The 22,682-nt window shown below is 35.1% G+C and overlaps 2 protein-coding genes across 5 annotated transcripts in view; one reads left to right on the top strand and one right to left on the bottom strand.

Moving 5' to 3' along the window:
- The window catches only part of LOC111087466, a 6,341-nt gene extending 3,259 nt beyond the window's left edge, over positions 1 to 3,082 (bottom strand). The window contains exon 1 of the mRNA XM_022394164.1: positions 3,036 to 3,082. The gene's annotated coding sequence lies outside the window, so the exon portion shown is untranslated. The remainder of the gene's footprint in view (positions 1 to 3,035) is intronic.
- Positions 3,083 to 16,672: 13,590 nt separating this feature from the next.
- LOC106466206 (pyruvate dehydrogenase (acetyl-transferring) kinase, mitochondrial-like) overlaps positions 16,673 to 22,682 on the top strand; it is a 67,155-nt gene continuing 61,145 nt past the window's right edge. Inside the window, exons 1-2 of one of the 4 annotated variants that reach the window (XM_022394165.1) lie at positions 16,673 to 17,192; positions 17,716 to 17,946. In XM_022394165.1, coding sequence (XP_022249873.1) covers positions 17,844 to 17,946 — 103 coding nt within the window. In that variant the 5' untranslated portion in view covers positions 16,673 to 17,192; positions 17,716 to 17,843. Of the gene's footprint in view, positions 17,193 to 17,519; positions 17,583 to 17,715; positions 17,947 to 22,682 lie in introns of those variants that run through there. The other 3 variants (XM_013926453.2, XM_013926451.2, XM_013926452.2) reach the window with 3 other exon arrangements.

Here is a 22,682-nt window from a genome sequence, read left to right as displayed (position 1 = left end):
AGTAAAGAATTTGTGTCGCTAAAGTTTCGTCGGAACGAATTTACGGAAAGTTAATTAACAAACGGAGACGTAACAATATCAACAAAATAAGACAACCACCGTTTAATTTAAACCCAAATATATTAAAGCAGTAATAGTACCATTTTACCTTGAAATTAATTAACAAATAACGCACACTTGGAGAAAACTTGCCATTAAACATAAAATTCCTGTCGGCTTCAAATCCACTCAAAAACTAGGCCCTAAACTAAAACAATAATATAAAATCACACAATACCAACGTCGTTTAGCAAATAACGTGAAACAACTGTCCAGAATTTTACATCAGAGAAACCGAAAAAAAATTCGAAACCAGATTCACAGAATATAATCAAACCTTCTTATATTTATCACCATTGCTACTACAAAAAAGTATATTTATTAATACTGTAATTCTACACAAATAACTAAACATCAACAAACGCAAAATCTAAGAACCAATCTTAATTCAAAAAAACAACCCCGCTCTAAACCAACACACTAGGGTGCCAAGATACCTTTACTAAGGTGTTAAGTAGTCTCGGTCATGTGACCTCTTTGTTTCATACTGAATGTATATTCCTGTCTCTATGTAAACTACTTGCACCTGATGACGACAAAACCTTGTTGAAACGTTGTTCATGTCTTGTCAAGCTGTCTCTAACTGTGAATCTGGCCTACTTAGGCAGTCTAGAACGAATCGCAGTTCGTTTCACTTATTACTATTCATTTTAATTAATAGTCATGTTAAAATTATGGCGGAATTTGCTTACATAATTGCTAATAGTAAGATAACAAAAATTACATTACAGTAATTGTTAGCAAGGTTAGTCTATTCGGACGCAGGCGTTGCCATGAGAAAGTTTGTTTATGAGAAGAAATTAGTGCGTGAAAATTGAATTGGCTGTGGAGACGTGACTTGGATGGTTGGCATGTTTTAAGCACAAGGCTACACAATAGGCTATCTGTCCTCTTCCCACCACGGGTATCGAAACCCGATTTTTGGCGCTGTAAGCATGCAGCTTACCGATGAGCCACTGTGGTGCCAGGATTTGTTTTGTAACATTATTATTATTATAGAGTATGATGTTTATTAATAATTTATAAAACTGATCCAGAACACAGGCAGCATAGTTGATAATTTACAGTTAGTACATTTTTTCATTGCATATTTTAGGGTTTTGACTGTGACGCCATCAAATGAACTGTTTGAAATTCTGATACACGTGCACTTCCTAATGTTGTTACAAATATTTCATGTTACTTTCCAGACAGTGCGAGTTTATTATCTAAGGTTGCAAGAACGTATTCTATAGATCATTTCGAAATTGTAGATTTCTATAGGATTTTGTGTTGAAACTATAAGTCCATTTTTCTAATCTTTGTTTTGGTATTGTTAACGTATAATAAAGCACGAGAAAACAATCGGGGTTAATTAAAATTAAAATTTATTGTGCACTATAAATAGTAGTACCACATATTAGATTCCTGAAGAGATTTAGAAACACCTACATTAATATTGGTCTAATATGGTTTGGTGGTTAGGGCGTTCGACTCTCAATCTGCGGATTGAATCCCCGTCGCCAACATGCTTACCCTTTCAGACGTGGAGCCGTTATAATGTTACAGTTAATCCCACTATTCGTTGGTAAAGAGTAGCCCAAGAGTTGGCGGTGGGTGATGTCGACTAGCCGCCTTCCCTCTAGTCTTTCACTTCTAAATTAGGGACATCTACCTGGAGAGAAGATTGGTGCCAACAAGTATATCTGCCGAGAAACACCGAAGATGCATTAGCATCTAAGGTGCCCCAACGGTCGTAACAGTCTTCGACACTAAAAAGAATAATAATATAACCAAAGGATAACAAGGTCCATTTAGTCTTTCAAGATTTTCATTGCACATTCACCCTTGTGGAAAGTAAAAATTTCAATCCACCCTTTACTGTAAATTGCTGGCCTCAACTACTGTTGAAGATAACTCATTCCTTAAGTCATTCACAAGTATTGGAAAATAAAACTGCTCTAAATGGAGCCTGGCGGGTCTTTTCCAAATTTTAAGAGTGTGTTCTCTCAGTCTTTTATCTTCAGAATACATCACAAAGAAATCAGAAACGTCTATTTTATCGATCATCCTGGATAATCTTATATACTTCAATAAAACCTTTTAAAAAGCACATCTTATTTTCTCATGAGAAAATAAGAATAAGATATATTAATACAGTCTTGTACGATAACCCTTCTTTCCATGGAGTTTTCTTAGTATCCTGCCGCTGAACTCTTTCTAACAATTCCATACAATTACTTAGGCAAAGAGAACAAAATCATACACAATATTCCAAGTGAGGCCTAGCTAGTGATTTGTATAGAAGATAATTATACCTCTTCTGACTTCTGGTTATACGCAATCTATATATAAACAAACTGTGGATTTGATGAGCCATAATATTCATTACTGCCTTAAATAACTTCCCAAATTATAACTTAAAAGGTGTGCTTTTTATATTTTCTTAACCATGAACTTTTACCTTAAAACAATGGCATAAATTGATTTTCAGACAATTTGATGTTAAAAAAGAAAGAAATGGTATAAAAAATCAGTAGTATTGCTAAACTTGACTAAAATTTTCTAATGATAAATAGAGCAAAACAGGAATTTCTAAGCCCAAAAACGAATGGTTAGCACTGTTGTCACTGATGTTTATGATCAAATAACTAACATATTAAGCCTATTTTAACAAAAATACTTAAATATATACCATAATGTTTCCGTACATGCAAAGGACTTAAATAGCTGACATCTTTTGAAAACATTTCATTACTAATACTATGATTAGAAACCAAAACCAAAATAAACCTTAAAAGATGCAAAAATTAAATTAAATTTACCACCATTTGCGAAAAAATGTTTTTACCTAGATTTTAAAATGATGAATATTTTGGTATTTTACTTTAGTTAAACACTTAACCGATGGTTGTGGGGCTTAAAGTACTAATTGATCATTCGATTCTTCTTCTTACCTTTAGTGGTGACGCTATCAGGTACCCTATTAAACAGAGGAAGACTCGGCTTGCACATGGATAGAAAGTCCAACACTGTACTGAACATATTTAAAGCCAGAGCTAGAAAACCCGGATGTCATCCAGAACCCTTTCTTCAGTCTTAGCCCACTATTACAAAAGCTCTAATGTCCAGTTTTCGGTGTGACCTAGGGGCTTATTTTCTTTCGTCCGTGAAGGTCAAGGTGAAGGTCAGGATAACGAACAACAGCTTAACACTAATTCGATGACGACGAACCCACTTTGAGACTAATAATGCTTATATTAAAGTTTTTCTTCATTACCCATTCAAGCCGTCTTGAAGCATTATTAGCTTAACACTAAACTCTTACCAGTTAACTTCAATACTTTGATATATATATATATATATATGTGTGTCTTCTTGTTGCATCTTAAACATAGTTTCCTTAAACTTTAAGCAACCTTTAATTAATATATTTCAAGGTAACTTATTCAACCGTAACTCTTAATTTTGTATACAATTACTCTTGAGCCCCCAGTAGCACAGCGGTATGTCTGCGGACTTACAACGCTAGAATCCGGGTTTCGATACCTGTGGTGGGCAGAGTACAGATAGCCCATCGTGTAGCTTTATGCTTACATTCAAACAAACAAAATAATCTTGAGATAATATAACTGTTCAGCGACGTATACTCGCTCGATCCCTGGATCATCCAATAAACACTAGGCCTCGTCTGGCTCTCAGTTCATCAAAAAATAAACGAATATGGAAGGAGAAAGTCAATAGAGTTCAAATGAAGAAAAAATGTTCTGAGATTTTTATTTCTAATATCACATCTTATTAATCTTCACGTATACCAATAGTAGTACCGTCAAAATCAAAATAAAATAAGTTTGAATATTAGGTTTATTAAATTATATATATTTAAATGCTGCAAAATCAATATTTTATGTAATTTCACGAAAGTAAAACATTTAAACATAAAAATTCATATAGTTATATATCCAGTTAATATAATTAAAAATAGCTAAGTACTCCAAAAACAATATGATAGATAATAAAACAACTTATGAGAAGGTTTGTTCAGAATTTTCGCTTAAAGCTACACAAGGTTATTAGATTTGCTTTGATTCGAATATTTGAGTGCAAAGCTTCTCAAGTACTATCTGCTCTATCTATTCCTAAGTTTGAGCTGATAGACTAGAGGAAAGGTGCCCTCCGGTGGTCTAGCGCTAAAATTCTGGTTTCGATATCCGTGGTCTGGCACGGCCAGGTGTTTAGGGCGCTCGACTCGCAATCTGCGGGTTACGGGTTCGAATCCCCATCCCACCGAACATGCTCGCCCTTTCAGCCGTGGGGCCGTTATAACGTGACGGTCACTCCCACTATTCGTTGGTAAAAGAGTAGCCCAAGAGTTGGCGATAGGTGTTGACGAATAGCTGCCTTCCCTCTAATCTTTCACTACTAAATTAGGGACGGCTTGCGCAGATAGCTCTCGCGTAGCTTTGCGCTAAATTCAAAATAAACCAAAACAATTGATATCCGCGTTGGGTACAGCACATCATCTGTGTAGTTTTGTGCTCAACAACAAAAACAGAAGGAAGACGGCTAATAAACAGTACCCACTACCAACGTTTGGGTTACTCTAATTAAATAGTGGGCTTTCACTATCACTGTTATAACAAACTCACGGTTTCAAGTGCAGTGCGCGATTTGTTTTTATTTTTGGCAATGAGAAGCAAACCCTGGATCTGCGGATACACAATTTGGCACGTTAACCACTAGGCCACGTCCAGTACATTTGCATAGCCGTCCTAATTTTGAACAATTAGTGAAATCAACCACCGCCAACTTTTGGAGCGCATTTTTGCGGAAACTTTACTCGAACCTTAAAATTTACAATAATTACACGCCAATCATTTGGCCGCTCTCGGGTAAACCTTAAAAGATTAACAAAAGTTTAACTCTTAATTATATCAAATCGAATTTGTCAAAAAACAACAACAAACTCTCAACTTGAATATACCCGTAAATCAGTGTAAGTAAATTAAATTAATAATTTTCGCACTTGAAAGATATGCATAAGGGCGGTGCTTAACTCTGGTTTCCTGTTGCACCAGCGGATGTGAATGGAAAAACCTGGTCCATCGCAGGTTCAGTGTAAGTAAATTAAATTAATAATTTTCGCACTTGAAAGATATGCATAAGGGCGGTGCTTAGCTCTGGTTTCCTGTTGCACAAGCGGATGTGAATGGTAAAACCTGGTCCATCGCTGGTTGGACCTCGGTGGCTCAGTTGAAAATCTGAGAAATAATAAAGCTAAAAATCAAGTTTCAATACCCACATTGGACAGAACATAGAAAACTCATTGTTTAGCTTGTTGCTTAAAAACAGACAAACAAAAGTCATCGCAAGTCCTCCCCCCCCCCCTCCAGCTGATGACGAAACGACTAAGCGGGAGCAAGAATCGAGCTTGCAACCTTACGAATAGAGATCCAAATACACTAACAACCAGGCCATGTCACCTCTATATCCGAGTAACTACAGTATAAAATCAAGCATTCAAGAATAATGCAAACTAACATAACTTTTGTGTGGTCTATATAGATATAATTATGGGTTTGTTTATGAAGCCAGACTTGATTTTACTTATTTATTAACATTATATTTAACTTTCATCACAAGGTATGTCAGGGTTGAGAACAAAGAAACTACGAAACCTTCAAGGTTAGAAGCTATGATCAATTTGTGAAGTGGTTGGCTAAAGTTCGTTTACCAGTGTAAGGCGTTTTTCTACAGTTTAATCCCTTTCTTATTGGACCAGTGTTCTGTCTCCAAGACAAAAAGACAATGGTGGAAAAACTCACGTGTTGTTGAATTCGTTCACCTGTGCCTGTCGCCGTGGGCCAACACAGTCAGAGGGCTGCATTGCTTCATACATGTTCTGATGTCATAGTGGTGAGAGTGTTCACCATAAATAACGTAAGACAGTGCATGTGTGCTACACCTGTATGCAGACGGCCTTTTCTTGGAAAAGGTCATGTTGCGGCTTGTTTGGTCATGACCTTACATTACAGGCTGCTGCTGATCGGACCAGGAAAAAACTCAATTATTCGCCGATTATTTCCACCATACTTTCATCACACTCAATTGTGTTTCTTTCAACAACAATATTTATCAAACAGTTAACACCCTTATAACAAAGAACAACCATATGTAACGGCCCAATGTCCCTATCACAATAACTCCTGAATCCCCAAGCGGCAACCCTAACAACATCGATAAGAACTTTCACAACAGCTGAAATCAAACTTCACACCAAAACACTTAAGAACTTTGCACTCGGCGAGGATGAAATCAATAACCTCATTCTTGAAAGCACTTCACCCAACCTACTTATACACTTAAGCTCACTTTTCAACCTGTGCATTAAAGCAGGCTACCACCCCACAAAATGGAAATCCGCCATCATTACCGTGATCTCCCCAAAAGGAAGCAACCCCAACGATTTTAGATCAATAAGAGTTAGAAAACAACAATACTATCAGCGATATACAAAATGCTAATAGAAGGCAAACTGCCGATCACCTTGTCAGACTCACCGACTCAGTTTATCGTGGATTCAATAAAAATCATTCCACCATATCAATCTTTCTTGAAGTAAGAAAAGCCTACGATACAGTTTCGCACGACGGCCTAAAATACAAACTTTCTAAATATCATGTTCCTCCCACAATCACTCATTGGATTTCTAGCTTCCTCAAAAATTGCTCTGTCAAAATATACATTAACAATATCCTCTTAAACATATTCAAATTTAATGCTGGAGTCTCCAAAGGTTCGGTGCTTAGTCCTTTACTACATATACTATATGTAAATGACTTACCCAAACCACAGGACAACCTAATCCTAGCTTCACAATACGCTAGGGACATTGCGGTGTGGTGCACTTCCCGTGACCCCGACTCGTAGCCCTCAAACTATTCAACTATTCAACAAGACACTAAAATGGTGCAGTAACTAGCGTATCGAACTCAACACCACCAAAACTTAAGCCATTATACTCCACAAAAGCCTAAACAAAATTTTTAAACTACTCAAGAAGGTATCCATGTAATTGAGAGAAACACCTCTTGTTTTTAAAGACATCGCCAAATTTTTAGGCATCACGTTCCAGAAAAAATATTCCCTACTTTCCAAAATTCGCGCCAAAATCGGACACAAGATCCACGGCTGCAGTATGCACACCAATACACTCATAAATTAAATGTTCATCAGACCCAATATAGATGATGGATCTGTGATCACTCTGCAACTTGAGCAATAGCATTCAACAAAAACTTTAAGCACTACTAAACAGCGCAATTCGCATAGTCCTACGCCTACTACGATACACCCCCATGTGCTACATAAATAAACTAGACATTCTACCCTCATTTAACTCCCGACTAAAGAAACTAAATTCTACCGCAACACTGCCAAAATATCAAGCAGTTACACCTATCACCCAAACATTTTGGGCACTAACTGGGAACTAATTAGGCCCCCCAATTAGTGAAAGTGGGTTTTCACCGGGTACTCTGGTCCCCCCCCCCCACACACATGAAAATTAAATCGGGCAAAGAACCTACAGATCCCCACCCCCTGAATAGGGGCCGTTTGTCGAAATACACCGCTTTTGCCTCTCCCGACACAGTGCTTAGCTTATGTAAATATATCTATATATATATGTCTAGTTTCATGTATATATATTTGTCGCGTTGCCTTATCCCTTCACGTTCGAGGCGAAGAAGGACTACCGAGTCCTCGAGCACTCCTGGGATTTTGTTTAAGGACTATTTTATACACTCCTTCTCGAAATTTCCCTAAATATCTTCATATTAGTATTGGATGTTTCAATTCTGAATAGAGCCTTGTGAATCGTCTAACAATCTGTTGCACTCACGAGAGAGCTGTAGTGCGAGCTTGTTTCAGAGAAAAACCACAATGGACTGTGTCCACCGTGAAGAATCGAGCCCCGGATTTTAGCGTTGTAATTCCATAGCCTTACCGCTGCCCTACCGGGGGACAGGACTGTGGTAAATTACTCAACAAACATCAGCTTAGCGCGTGTTGAAAACCTCTGAGCTACCAGGAGGGAAAAGGGGCGCTGTGGACAACAAATACCTTTAGGGATTTTAAGTAAACATCTCAACCAACCTGATGAGCCCTATTGGGGTAAAGGCACTGGGTAAAGCAGATATAGTGTGGTTAACATGTTTCAACATATCCTCCTTTGCTTTCACTCATGGGTTCTTAGAATTAAATTAGATACCTTAGAACTTTATGTTTAAGGTCACATAACAAAATCGAAAAAGACTGAATGTTTCAATTGATCAATTTTTATTAAGCTATTATTTTTTTCTGAAGGTGCTCTAATTGTTATAGAATTTCATTAATTTTATGCCTTTTACTGTTTGATTTTTTCCTTATTGGGTTCTTTAGATGTTACTTCCAAAAACTAAAACATTTTTCGTGTACATAGAGTACATTTTTTACGGCATCTGTGATAACCCCAGTTGCACAGCGGTATGTCTGCAGATTTCCAATGCTAGCAACCGGGTTTTGATACCGGTGGTGGGCAGAGCACAGATAACCCATTATGTAGCTTTGTGGTTTCGATCATGATTTGTTGTCTTTTATCACTATTTCTATATTTAACTTTAAATTACTGAAAATAAATTAATAAACAGATGAATTGGCTTATAATATATAGTTTACTACGTGTTTATTATGCTATCTGGAAGGACTGTAAAAAAGAAATAAAATTGGTATCAAGTATACCGATTAGGGCTACTTGAGAAAAATGTGGCCAGGTAACTCTATTTTACGATAAAAGATGGCGCTATGGAAAACCTTCGTTAAAATTCAAATATGCATTACGTTATATTATCATTTTCAATAACAAAATTCAGCAAATAGACTAAATACTACAAATCATTCAGTTGTTTCAATTATAAATACATCCATAAGTTACCAAAATAGTTTTGAATTTATTATGACAGGGACTTTGTTAAAGCCTTTATTTGCATTGTCTTTTATTTTTAACTGTTTCGTTTCGGAGTAAAACTTACATATTCTTTAGTAACATGTATATTTTTAAAACAGGTATACATAATAAAGTTTGGGAAAATTCAATGAAGTGCTTGGCTTAAGGAAATTCATAGATAACAAAAACCTTTTCACAAAGTTATTTTGTTTTTATACATAGAGAACGTGTTTTTTCAAATGTGTGTTACAATCGTTTCAACCTCAAAAAATACACTTGAAATAAGCGTCTCTAATGGTGATGCGTCTCAAAACGGCAGCTTGTCGTTACAAAAAAAGACTAGTATATATGACGGGGCAATTACTACCACCCTCATCCCATAGTATACCCTAACCTCACATTTTATAGTTAACTGAAATAAATAAATTTTGCGAAATTAAGCTTGACTAATAAAGAGGCAGAAAAGTGCAGTCGAGGCAGTCAAGTGTCGGTAAATTCCTTTGTGAGCCAATCAAAATTGAGATCATTCAAGAAATGAATTCGCGTCGTATTCATAGAATAACTATTGGTAAAAATCAGTTACATCAGCAACTTCTAATATATAGAAAAGCCAGTGCGTTTTGGTAACACTACGTTTCAATAATGGCTTTTATGTCTATGTCGCTTAGCAACAAAAGTATAACCTAATATTGTTGTTAGTCTATGTTCTGGAAAAATATTTGTTGATTCCTTAATATAGAGTCTCCGTTGATTAAAGAGGTTTGTTTTTATTAAAAGTGTTGGTGATATAACAGAAAGTACCTTAATTCAGAAACGATTTAAGTTTAAAATTGAATCGATAATTTTTACTTTCATGATAAATTTTATGCACTTAGATCAAGGCTAAGGTGATTCCACACTTTACTTTAGGCTTATTATGCCAACGCTCACTACATTTATAAGGTTTCATGGCAACCCCCTCCCCTCACGGCCCTCTTGCACCCCCTCCAATAAAATCGTAATTGGCAGACAGTAATCGAACTATTCTATCTGAATAAATGCATTTTGGCTTACATGACTTCTCTTATTTCGAAAAATCAAGCGTGACGCGACGTGACATACACTGGCTTTTATATAGGTTAGATTTTCGCACAAAGCCACCCAACAGGCTATCTACGTGTAGCCGTTTCTAATTTTGAACTGATAAACTAGAGTGAAAAGAATTGGTCAACTCTAGCGATCGCCAATGCTTGAGATACTATTATTTTATCTGTATTCATATAGGGCAATCACGACCCCACAATGAGAGGGCGCGTTTTTGCAGCAACGGAAAGCGAACCATGAGACCTTGGATTAACAATCGGGCAAACCATCCGCTGAGCCACTCGTGGTCCATGTCATCTGTTCTTAAGTAGCGGAACTGTTTCAGCAAAATATAGTATTATAGTACACCATCATCTGGCACTCTCCAAGCTTAAAACCTTGCAAAAGTTGATCTACATATTGTCCGTTGTTCTTGAATACATAGTTCACTTCAACTTGTGAGACGCTTCCTGTCACTTGATCCATCAAATCTGCTAATCTCTCTCCAACAGTTACTCACCATATTCATAGAACATGTTAGTCGCTTCCTAACACTTAATTAATCAAATCTGCTAATCTCTCTCCAACAGTTACTCACCATATTCCTAGAACATGTTAGTCGCTTCCTAACACTTAATTAATCAAATCTGCTAATCTCTCTCCAACAGTTACTCACCATATTCCTAGAACATGTTAGTCGCTTCCTGTCACTTGATCCATCAAATCTGCTAATCTCTCTCCACCAGTTACTCACCATATTCCTAGAGCATGTTAGTCGCTTCCTGTCACTTGATCCATCAAATCTGCTAATCTCTCTCCACCAGTTACTCACCATATTCCTAGAACATGTTAGTCGCTTCTTAACACTTGATTAATCAAGTCTGCTAATCTATCTACACCAGTTACTCACCATATTCCTAGAATTTGTGAGTCGCTTCCTTACACTCTCTGCTAATCTCTCTCCAAAAGTTACTCACCATATTCCTATAACATGTTAGTTCCTTCCTAACACTTGATTAATCAAATCTGCTAATCTCTTTCATCAGTTACTCATCATATTCCTAGAATTTGTGAGTCGCTTCCTTACACTCTCTGCTAATCTCTCTCCACCAGTTACTCACCATATTCCTAGAACATGTTAGTCGCTCCATAACACTTGATTAATCAAATCTGCTAATATCTCTGCATCAGTGACTCATCATATTCCTAGAATTTGTGATACGCCTCCTTTCAATTGATCCATCAAATCTGTTAATATTTGTCCATCAATTACTCATCATAATCCTAGAAAGAAAATGCTTTATGATATTGGCATGAATTATTTGTGGAAGGCTGTTATGCTTCATTATCGAATATGTTCATCAACTGAATCAAAAATTTTGAAAAATCCAAGTAATCATTGACACAGAACCTACTCTTGAATATATGTGACTTTTTTGAGATCACTAAACGTATTTTATATGGAAAAGCTAGTTCGACTCTTAAAGAACACATAAAGCTTGGGGAGTGTGTGTGGGGGGTTGGGGGGGGGGGTAACACCATATAGTGTTGGACATTAAAACACATATGTTATAAAATGGGCTAGACTTTTACAAAATATATTTCTTTTATGTCACCCTAAAGAGATATATAACCTTCAGATAGAATGAGATAAGTTAACTATTATCTAGTTTGAAAAACTCCTATAATATACCAGACGAAGTAACTGGAAACCGAAATGATGTGAGCTTATGTATCACATCTCAAGATGCACTTAAGTGGTAGCAATAACGTAGGTAACGATACAAAAATTTCAGTACTTTCGAAGGTTTGTATTGATCAGGTAACGACCTCCTTTCCAAACATGAGTCATTTGTTGAATCTCTGAATATTTTATTTTATTGATACACATGCTATGTTACTTGGAACAAACGTACAGAAGTTTGTTTGCTCTCAGGTGAAATTTGATTTTAAATTAAAGATAATATAAACCCATCACTTTCTTTACAATATATATATGTTATTTTCTGATGAACAAAAATGCATTTAATGCACATGCATTTAAACTAAATGAAATAGAGGGTCTTGACATGTTTGATTTCAGTAATTACTTCACAGCTATTTGAACAGACTTTACATGTGCCTAAAATCTGACCACGCTAGTGACTACTTCACAACCTACCTATTAGGCCCTAATAGTAAGTATTTTAAAATCACGCAATTACCAACCAATCAAATGCAGCAACAATCTCTAGCTACCTAAAATTCCACCTGAAAAACATCATCACAGTAGTAAGAGACCACAGTAACAAGAATCTAGAAAAAGTGAACACAAATAAAATATATAACTTAATGTAGCCAGAATGTCAACCAAAAATACAAAGCAGTTATCACATGTAAATTGAAATAGAGTACGAGATAGGGTAAACGCCAAGCGTTTAGACGCGACCTAGCCAGGAACATTACCCCTGAAATCGTCCTGTAAGAGCCAAGTTAAATAAAATTCAAATCACTTGGGTAACTTACTGCCCCTTCTGCTGCTGTATTAAAACTGTACGTCATGCAGCTATATGGAGGAAGTCTGCCTTCATTGTTAATATCAAATACGTCACGATTACTACAATCTTGTCTCTCATCTTGTTCCTGTTCCTAAGTCTTTTCTGTACTTACTAGGGGAATTGAAAGTGCAGGTTTTGGTCTACAGATATAAGGTATCTTTCAGCGCACACGAGACAACGCCTCAGAAAACTTGAAAAAAAAAAAAAAGAAGCCGTTCGTGTGCGCAGAAGAGCTGAACGGTATCGACTCAGCAAAGATGACTTCAACAAACGATGGTTATCGGAAGATTCTAGACCAGGTTTTAACATCAGCACTTTCACTAGATGTAAGCCCTCGTTTTCCTCTATTTCAAGTAGTAGACCAGCGGAGACAAGCCATCATCTCGACTGTAAGTTTCTAACTTGATACAGAATATTTCTTGTGTTGTTTGCAAATACAAATTCAGGTTCTGTGCCTTTCTTTCAATATCATAAAAAAAAACCCACCCCCAAGGTTAGGGATACGCAACAGACAGTGTATTAGCCTTTATACAACGTTTCTTTCAGGAAGTAGCGTATCCAGGAGAGAAGGGGTCTAAATATCAACCATCTCTCCTGAAGAAAGACTTGTTGATTGACTCCCTGGAACGCCTTAGTCGAGGTAGGAGGGAAGTGTTATATAGTTTCATTCCAGCATCACGTAGAACTAAGCAAACAGCAAACATTTGTGTGTTAACTTATTAGCAAGAAATTGATAAATAGTTTATGAATTTAATTACGTTTTAAGTTTAGTATATGTATTTTCCCCAAAACCAAGAAAGTTATTAAGTTGATTTCATTCTAGCTGCCTTTGTTCCTTTGCCTTTCTGTAATGCATTACCTTGTGCAAAAATTTAGGAAACTGTGCCCTCTACTAGAAAGTCAGGAGATATATCAATTTCTCAAGGCTATAACCTCCTTTATTTTTCAATGGGATTCACCAATGCCGACATATGTGGCGCATGCATCTCGAGAATATATGACAGAGACACCAAGCAACAGAAAAACAGGTGCTCAGACGCAGCCTAATTAACCTAGAGTGAAGACCTATCTAATACCATGCCATTGTCAGTGATAACTGAAGATTTGCTTTACACCTATTCCATGGGACACATTTATAACTTCAACAAAAATTTCAAAACTGAAGTCAAAATTCATACCCCCTCCCTCCCCCAAAACAACAACAACAAAAACACTTCATTATGGCGCAATTTTTATTCAGCCACGAAGGTCCTAAGTTTTCAGATACCTTTGTTCACCGTGGAATTTTCAATTAACAGTTTGTTGTAACACACCAGTCAGTATAGTACGGTAGCAGAATTTTCTTGAGAAACGTTGATCTCTTTATCACTACTCAGAAAATTAAACAAGCTCTAAAATACTTATCGAAGAAATCCATGCAGTTCACAAAATATCTCCAGGTAAACCAAAAAGACAACACACTTTATAAAAGTTGGATGTTTCATGGAATACTGCCACTTCAAAGCATAAAACTATTCCCAAGAAATATCACAGTCCAGTACAGAATTGTAATGTTTAATTCACAAAAGTTGAGAAAACTGCCACTGAAACAAAATCCTAAACCACTCAAGCTTCATGTCTTCAACAGATCAACAAATTCAGACATCAGTCAAAGGAAGATAAATCCAAGATGGATCAACAAACACAAATTACAACCATAACAAAGAAAAAGTGAAAGAACAGCAGATACAAACTATGGCCAAGGAGAACCAGAGTATGGACACATTCATGGAAAAAACCTTCTACTTCTGAATGTCAAACATGGGCCAAAACAAGTACCCGAAGTAAGCAGACCTAAGTCAATACATCCACAGATCCTGAAGCCCATGAACACAACACACATCAAGCACTATTCTAAATATGTCTAACCTTGGGGCTTATATGTAAGCTTAAGTCTGCAGTAAATGCCTACAATGACATCCAAGAAGACTCTGAAGACAGATTACTCCATTGGTGTCAGCCCCTTTTAACATATCACACCTAGCAACTAGCTAAGTGATGACTCCAAAAATGTTTCTTCAAGCCAAATTACATTTCATTTTTCCTCTAGTTTTTAATAATAAACTTACATGTATGTTCTAATTAATGAAGTCTTTTTCCTCCAATCTAGAAGACAGTCTGAGCACTGATCGGGCAGAATATTTAATATCTGATTTGTGAAAGTGGTATTTTCTTGGAGTACATCCATTTACCTCCTTTCACGTATAATTTTTGGTATTGGATCTTTTCATACCCTTCCCATTTTTTGGGGTCTCTTGATCCCTTTTTTCAATTCTTCAAGGTTGGACTTAGAGCAAAGAAATTCCACAAGCTCCTCAAGAAAAATCTTCCCCATTAGAAGAACCAAGTTTGGATGGCCATTTGGGCTTTTGTGGCAATTGTTTGGATGTGGTTATGAGAAATTTATATCATTTTTCCCACGATGCCATTCTACTACATCTTTTATGCTATCAGCGGAATGAAGAGAAATTCTCAACTTTTGAGCACCCCTGGTTTTCATTAACCTAAATAGCTACCACGGACAAACACAAACGATCCTTATCTCCCTAAAGCTTTCAGTTTGTTAAGTAAAGTTTAAGTATTTTCTTTATTAATAATAATACTGTCCTATAGTGTAACCTATAACGTTAACTAATCCTTATTAAACTATTAAACACATGTGTAAGTTGTTAGAATATTTTAAAGAGATAACTGTAAAGTAAAAATACTGTCCTTCATCGTACATAACTTTATTTTGATTGAATTTGTGAGTTTGAGTAAAGATTGTTCCATTGTGATTTTATACATTTTTTGTGTGTGTCCAGTCTCTTTCTTTCTCAAACTCAGTAAATTATGCAAAGTTATATTTTGTTTCACCAAAATAATCCCACTCTGACAGCAGTGTTATAACGTTCTTCATTCTATGGGCTGAATTTTAAAAATTATTTGGTGAAAATAAGGTAAAGTCCAATCCAAGTAACAATAACAACTTAGTTTATTTCTTCCTTAACCGCCTTCACTTGTACACTGTTGTAACTTGTAGGCTTAAGTAACTTTATAAATGAAGTTCAAAGGTAATACGTCACTAATGGTGCTACGACTAACATACGAAATATTCTTGTATAATATCGCGGCTAATATTTCTTGTAACTGAACATATGCGATAACTAACACTCTTCAATTACTTCACTAAAACTAAATATAGCCACATGAATATGATTTATTTTATATAGGTATGTTCATGCTTGTTTATGTGTATATGTTTATGTATTGGAAGGGTCCCGGTGATCGCATGCCGAGCTGCGGATCGTAGAGTCCAAATTCGAGCCGCGATTTGCTGCGAAATACGCTTCGCATTTTCAGCTCTAGAGGTCTTTTAATTGCGACCATTGTCGTTGTTCTTATATTTTATCCATGGGAGGTATTCTGGGGGAGTTACACCATGGGCAATCAGAGATATCACTCTTTGTTAAAAGCAAAACTGCATTGGCAGCGTGTGCTCCTGACTGGTTAGCTATTATAAATTATGGACGTATATTGCTGAGTCTAATGGGTCATTAACCTGGCCATTTACCTTAAGCGTCGTATAATTTGCCGCTTAGGTTCAAAATAATAAAATTATGTGTATTTTAAGAATCTAGATCAGTAAGTTACTTAAGCTGAGAATTAATTTAGTTTAACAATATTATTAGAGAAGTGCACACTTATTGATGTTTTACATACATTTCCATTTTATTTTTTTTAAATTATTGTATTTATGTTTGATTATACATACTTTCAAATTATTGTTTAACCAGTTTAACCATTTATTATAACTTCGAGTAACTGTAAATTTAAATGAAATAGAAAAGTAAATAAATTAGAAGAAGAACATAGAAAAATTAATTTAATTAGGTATCGCTAGGTGGCACAATTGGTGGCTTTTATTTCCACTTTCCATGACGTCAATGAGGGTTTTTATACAATTTATCTGCAATGACTCTAGTTTCTTATATGTATACACGGACCAGGGCGATCTAGTGATATTTTACACACGTTTTGAACAATCTCAAATATGCTTTCTGATGCCCTGGTTTTTAGAGTATAAAATTTCTCGGGAAAGTTAAACCGGAGACGCTAGTGAATGTTATATTTATTGCTGCTAATAATTTTAGTCGTGCTTTTACTGTGCAGTTGTAGCTGTACGAAGGTCAAATTTAATAATCTGTACATACAATTTGTTACAAGTGTGTGTATGGAGTAGAAAGCAGCTGCGAGACTGTACCGTGTTCCTAATATTACTAAAACTACCAGGAGTTCTGTCATTGTGGAACAGATTTAGTGGCAAGGTTAGACTAGTGATGCTATTTTTTCTGTTTATACTTTAACACGACCAACCGGTACCTTCCAAGTGCAGATTTAGGCTGAGGAACGTGTATACAGAGTACAAAGTGTGCTTTTTGAAAAGTGGTAGTACTGAATGATGTAATTGCACTGGAAGTTGAACGTGGTAAATTTTCAGTTTATAAGAGGTAGGTTTTAACTGAAGAACGTGTTGATGTGGTAATAATATTACTAATATGTTACTTTAAAAAAGTGAAATAAATCCACTGACGTAAAGATATCTAGTATAATTTTCTGGGCCTTTCGTGTGGGGTAGAAAGAGATGAAAATCTGAAAATTATATTATCTTGTATTTATGTTGTTTTTTTTTAAATACATCAGTGTGTTTGTACTTTAGACTTTAGTTTAGAGCCTTAGATGAGCTGTTGAGAGTAACGGTTAAACTCGTATCTTTAGTTAGATAAAATTAAAAGTAGGTCAAGATCTGGGGATGAGTGACTTTACGTTAAAATACTTTTATTTGCGAGCTTTAGGCCCTCTTAGTGGGGCCGTCATTGGGCAACAGTGTACTACTAGAGGTGTATTATTAATTTGATTCATGCAAACACTTATAATTTTTAGCTCACATTTTTAAACAATTATATCTAATTTTATTTTATTTTTAAAATACTTTTGCTCATGTGTCTTTTTTCCTTTTTTTTTCACCCATAGGTTGTCCTGCTTTACGGACGGGTACCGGTCTGTATAATGAACAGCTGAAGAAATTCTTTAAATAGAGATATTGTTTCAATTTGCAAAACAATTACTGAGTGAATTTTTCCCAAATTACCGAAATCAACATGAAGCGCACTTTAGTATTGTTCAAACAGATTAGCAGAATGTTGGACTTTTATTCTCGATTCAACCCTTCATCTTTATCAATAAAACAGTTCATCGACTTCGGTAAGTCTACGTTTTTCTACATTATATATATGCATATGTTATCAATTGTAATTATCTTTTTTTCTAAGTTTCTTGTTTAGAGCTACTGAAATTGACAAAGATTGTAATTGTAGGATGTGCAGTGACTTATTTTTATTAATAGAATTTTAAAAAGATATGGTTCAAGTCTAAAACTACATTTACAATTAATTAGAAGTAAAAGTTGTACTTTAATGATGTCATTAATCTGATTGTCATATTTCCTATGTCAGTGTCAAAATATTACAGTACTAAACGATTAAATTCATACTATGCTAAATGTGCTTTAAGTTTAAGTTCAAAGTAGCAAAATGCATAAATAGCTTTTAAATGGGTGTTCAAATATCTCCCTTTACAGTTATTGTGCCATTTTATATTTGATAGATCCAGTTCATTAACCTATTCGTTTATTCAGTTAAAAGATGTACTTGTATAAGTGAATATATGCTTGATAGAAAAGTGTATATACTATTTTAGACGTTCATTAGTACAGTGTTTCTCAACCTTTTTTGGCTCAGGACCCATCTGTAAATATTAATGGCCAGTCGCGATCCAGTAAATGTTTTTATGGAAAACATTATGATGATTTGGCTTAGTATATAAATAATTATCTATTTTCAGTCTATTCACCACCCTTTCACACATTCTGATGATTAAAAAAAAAAATTACCGAAGCATCGGTAGTGCTTTAGTCATATATAGTATTAGTATACTATAGTGACGACTGTAGTTTAGCTTTGTGGTTATATTTTGATTTCAATGTATATGAAGAACAGAAACCTTTCGAACGTATCCATTGTAACATTAATTATTCTTTGTGAAAAAGTTCTGATTTTAAAACTGGTTCAAAAAATAAGCTCATTCCAGAGTTAACGCTGAAATTCAGCGTTGACACACCCTGCTCCTAAACTAAAGTTAAATTGTGTGAACGTTAGCTTCCGTTGTTGTTTCAACATACCCAACGGCCCGAAGGAGCGTTGAGATTGAAAAATATAATTTGGCCCTTCCTACGAATATGAGGTACGTGACATTTGTGTCGTCATAGGTAACTTCCAGTAAAATGTGGATCCAACAACTTTTCTTTTAAAATAAAATCACTGTAAAAACCCATCGTTGAAAAAGAAACACATTTATCTCATCTAGCTAAGTTTCGAGCAACCACTCTTCCTTATCCTCGGTATGAAAATGAAATTAAGCCTTACGAAAATAATTTACTCGAAATGTAGCCAGATGAAATAAACTTATTTGTTTAAATGTTGTGTTTTTCTTGTTATTTTAGTTTTCTCCGAAAGTTGTACGAATTCTAGTTCTTCTAAAAACATGTTTGTTTTAAATAAAATTAATCAAACGAGACATCAACTTTTCTTTACTTGCAAAATAATTTATTGGTAAAGTTTAAAAAAACAAAAAACTATTATAACTCTACATGTTTCAGTGGAAATAATTCCACCATCTTCAGGAGAATAAACCACGAAGTACACATGAATTTTATTATAAACCTATGTACGTGTATAATTATCATGTTTTTACAATGGCGCAATTTATAATAACGATTTCCAAACGTTTACTTCCGTGGCTCCTGGGCCTAAATCTCTATTTATATTCATTTTGTTTTTAACCATTTCTAAGGGTTCTCTTGTGTTTAGTTCATCATTTTCGTTACCTGTTTAAGTATTTTTACATTATCCCATCAGTAACGTGTAGAATTCACCACATGTTCCGCCAAGGCCGATTCACCCGTTTTTAATTTATCCACCGCATTTTGATGTTCTTTTACTCTAAATTCAATTTTAAAACACTGAAAATATAGTATATACATATATATATATGTGTGTGTGTGTGTGTGTGTGTGTGTGCGCGCGCTATGAACATTTTTTAATCCAAGAAAACCTTAATATGTTCGTTATCTAGAATCTGATCCGGAAATTTAGCATTAATGAAAGTTTGCATATCACAAAAAGTCGCTGTGTTTCAACTGTAACTTGCAAAATGGTTTTTAGTTTATACTACAAAATGTTTTATCAAATTTATAATAATTTAAACTTTTAAAATTGAGCTTTTCTATGTTCCCAAATTACATATTTACACATTATTCTAAGAGTAACTCAAGAAAACTTGTTAAATAGGACAAAAAGAAAAAGTTGTCTGAGAAGTATACGAATACTATTTGAAACGTGACCTTCGAACAAGTTACCAACATCACAAACCAAACAAGCAGTTTGAAGCACGACACGCTCAAAATTAAACGAAAGACTCACACCCTTTCTAACCTCCATTTAGAACCAATCACAATTTGAGCGTGTTTGTAACCGATAAGAGGCTCAAGCTCACGTATACTTCGAGAAAGGTTTGCAACTTCATGACGTCACTGCTGGTTCAACGCCTATTGTAAATCTAAAGCGCATTGTTGACTTTGTTGCCATTTCCAGATCGACGTGAGGCAAAACAAACATGATGACGTAAAACAGACAGTTCTTGTGCAAAAAATTTTAAATAAAATTCATCAGACGAGACAATAACGTTTTTTTTTTTTTTACTTGTACAATAATTTATTTGTAAAGTTTAAGAAATACAAGTTGATAAACTAAAAACTCGCTGACTGCAGTAAAAGTTAGCACTCGTGTGAGCTGATCAGTAAGGAAATTTCCGTTGAACGTTGTATTAATTGCTCACAAATTGCGTCAAAGCGAACGTAGTCTGTAGTCAACGTTTTTGAATGAATGAATTAAGTCGTTATCATTACGTGTACTGGACTTAATGTTATTTTACCAAATATTCCTAAAATAATCATCCAACTATAGAAAAGATTACAAAAATATATTGTGTTTAGAATAACATCGTAGGATCGAAACTCGACACCAAACATGCTCGCACTTTCAGCTATGGAAGTATTAGAATGTGAGGGTTAATCCAACTATTCATTGGTTTACAGTAGTTCAAGAGTTGAGAGGTGGGTGGCATTTACTAGTTACCTTCACTTTTAGTCTGTCACTTCAAAATTACGGACAGCCATCGCGGATAGCTTAAGTAGTTTGCAGGAAATTGGACAAGCTCTTCTAAATCGCTTGGTGTGGTAAATTATTAAAGGTTAAAAACAACAATAATACTTTATGCACGCACAAGGCGTTTGTCTGAAATAAATCATCAGATACGTCATAGTGTGTGTTTTTATGGGACCATCTGGTAAAGGTAATATTTAAATTGAACTGAACAACAGTCGAAAGTGAATGGTTTACACGTGCTTTGGTAATTTTTTTCCGGCAAGGCATAAAAAAGAAAACGCTCCTATTTATTCATAGTTATTGTATACTTCATATGGAAACATTATATAGAGCATTCTATAAATAAAGGAAGTGGGAAAGATAGTAGAAAAGGAGACATGGAGTCACGCACTCGATAGTCACGTGACGGAGATACGTGACTGGAGTCTAAAACATGTGACGCATTTCGTTTTTTTTTTATTTACAAGTTACAGTGTTTTTGCCATTTTAAAATCATAGCTTAATTATAGTATCCATTTCTTCATCCTTAGCTCTATAAGTTAGGAATTGTATTGCACAAGACTTGATGTATGTTTACAAGTGGGAGAAACGCACGAGTCATGTGACATGACGGAAATAATTTCCAAGGTTACTGTGCTACTAGATCCTGTAAATACGTGTTGTACACCTACAACACTGTTCAATTATTATGCAACATGTTTGTGGGTTACCACCACGTTTTTTTCACCTTTTTTTGTCTTTAAGGTGTATTTTGAAATTCGCCTTTGAACACACTTAACAATTGAAAATTACATGACAGAAATTTATACAGTATTATAACAAATGCCTGCTTTTTTAAATAGTAAATGATTTATTACTTGTATTTACAAAATCCCGTAATGTTGAAAAAAATCTATTGTATGTAATAAAGTGTGAGTAGTAAATATTGTAGCTTAGTTTATTTCTAATAAGAAATATGATATAACGTAATGTTGAGGGAGGACAAGGGACCTATTAGCTCTCCCAACCTCTAAACTAAACTAAAACTATTAAGTAAATAAATAAAAATCATAAAGCCAGCCCTTATCATTTATATAGTTATCAAGCTTTCTTTTAAACTCACTTAAATATACTATCTCCATAACATCCAAAGAAAACCCATTTCAGAGGCCAACCATCTTGTTAGAAAATATAATTGTCTTAGCTGAAGATGACTTGTACCTTGTACATATGAAAAAAAGATGATGCATAGATTCTACCAATTCCCTTTACAATCTTAAACACCTCAACCAGCGACCTGTACAATGAAATTATAGCCTCTTTACACTTGTATTCAATATTTCTGTAGATAAAATCAAAAATCCTATTTGTCCTTTCACTAGCTACAGCACACTGCTTAGATGGCTTAAAGAAACTGATCAACCATTACATCAAGATCCCTTTCTTTCATGACACTTTTTAGATTATTCCCATCCAAATTATACTTATAATTTAAATTATAACATGCATGTATTATCTTGCATATATTATAATGAAAGCCCACATGCCATTTATTTGCCCAACTCACTAAATGATCTAAATCCTTTTGTAAATTAGCAGCATCCTCTTCACAGCTAGCAACATCCAAAAACCTTAATATCATTTGTAAATTTCAGTAATTTATTGACTATTCCTTCATCTGTGTCACTGATGTAAATCAAAAAGAGGAAAGGTCCTAAAACTGAGCCCTGAGGTACC

The sequence above is a fragment of the Limulus polyphemus genome, unplaced genomic scaffold, assembly GCF_000517525.1.
Source record: "Limulus polyphemus unplaced genomic scaffold, Limulus_polyphemus-2.1.2 Scaffold2186, whole genome shotgun sequence".
Lineage (NCBI taxonomy): Eukaryota > Metazoa > Arthropoda > Merostomata > Xiphosura > Limulidae > Limulus > Limulus polyphemus.
This window is presented reverse-complemented; position numbering and strand designations above follow the sequence as displayed.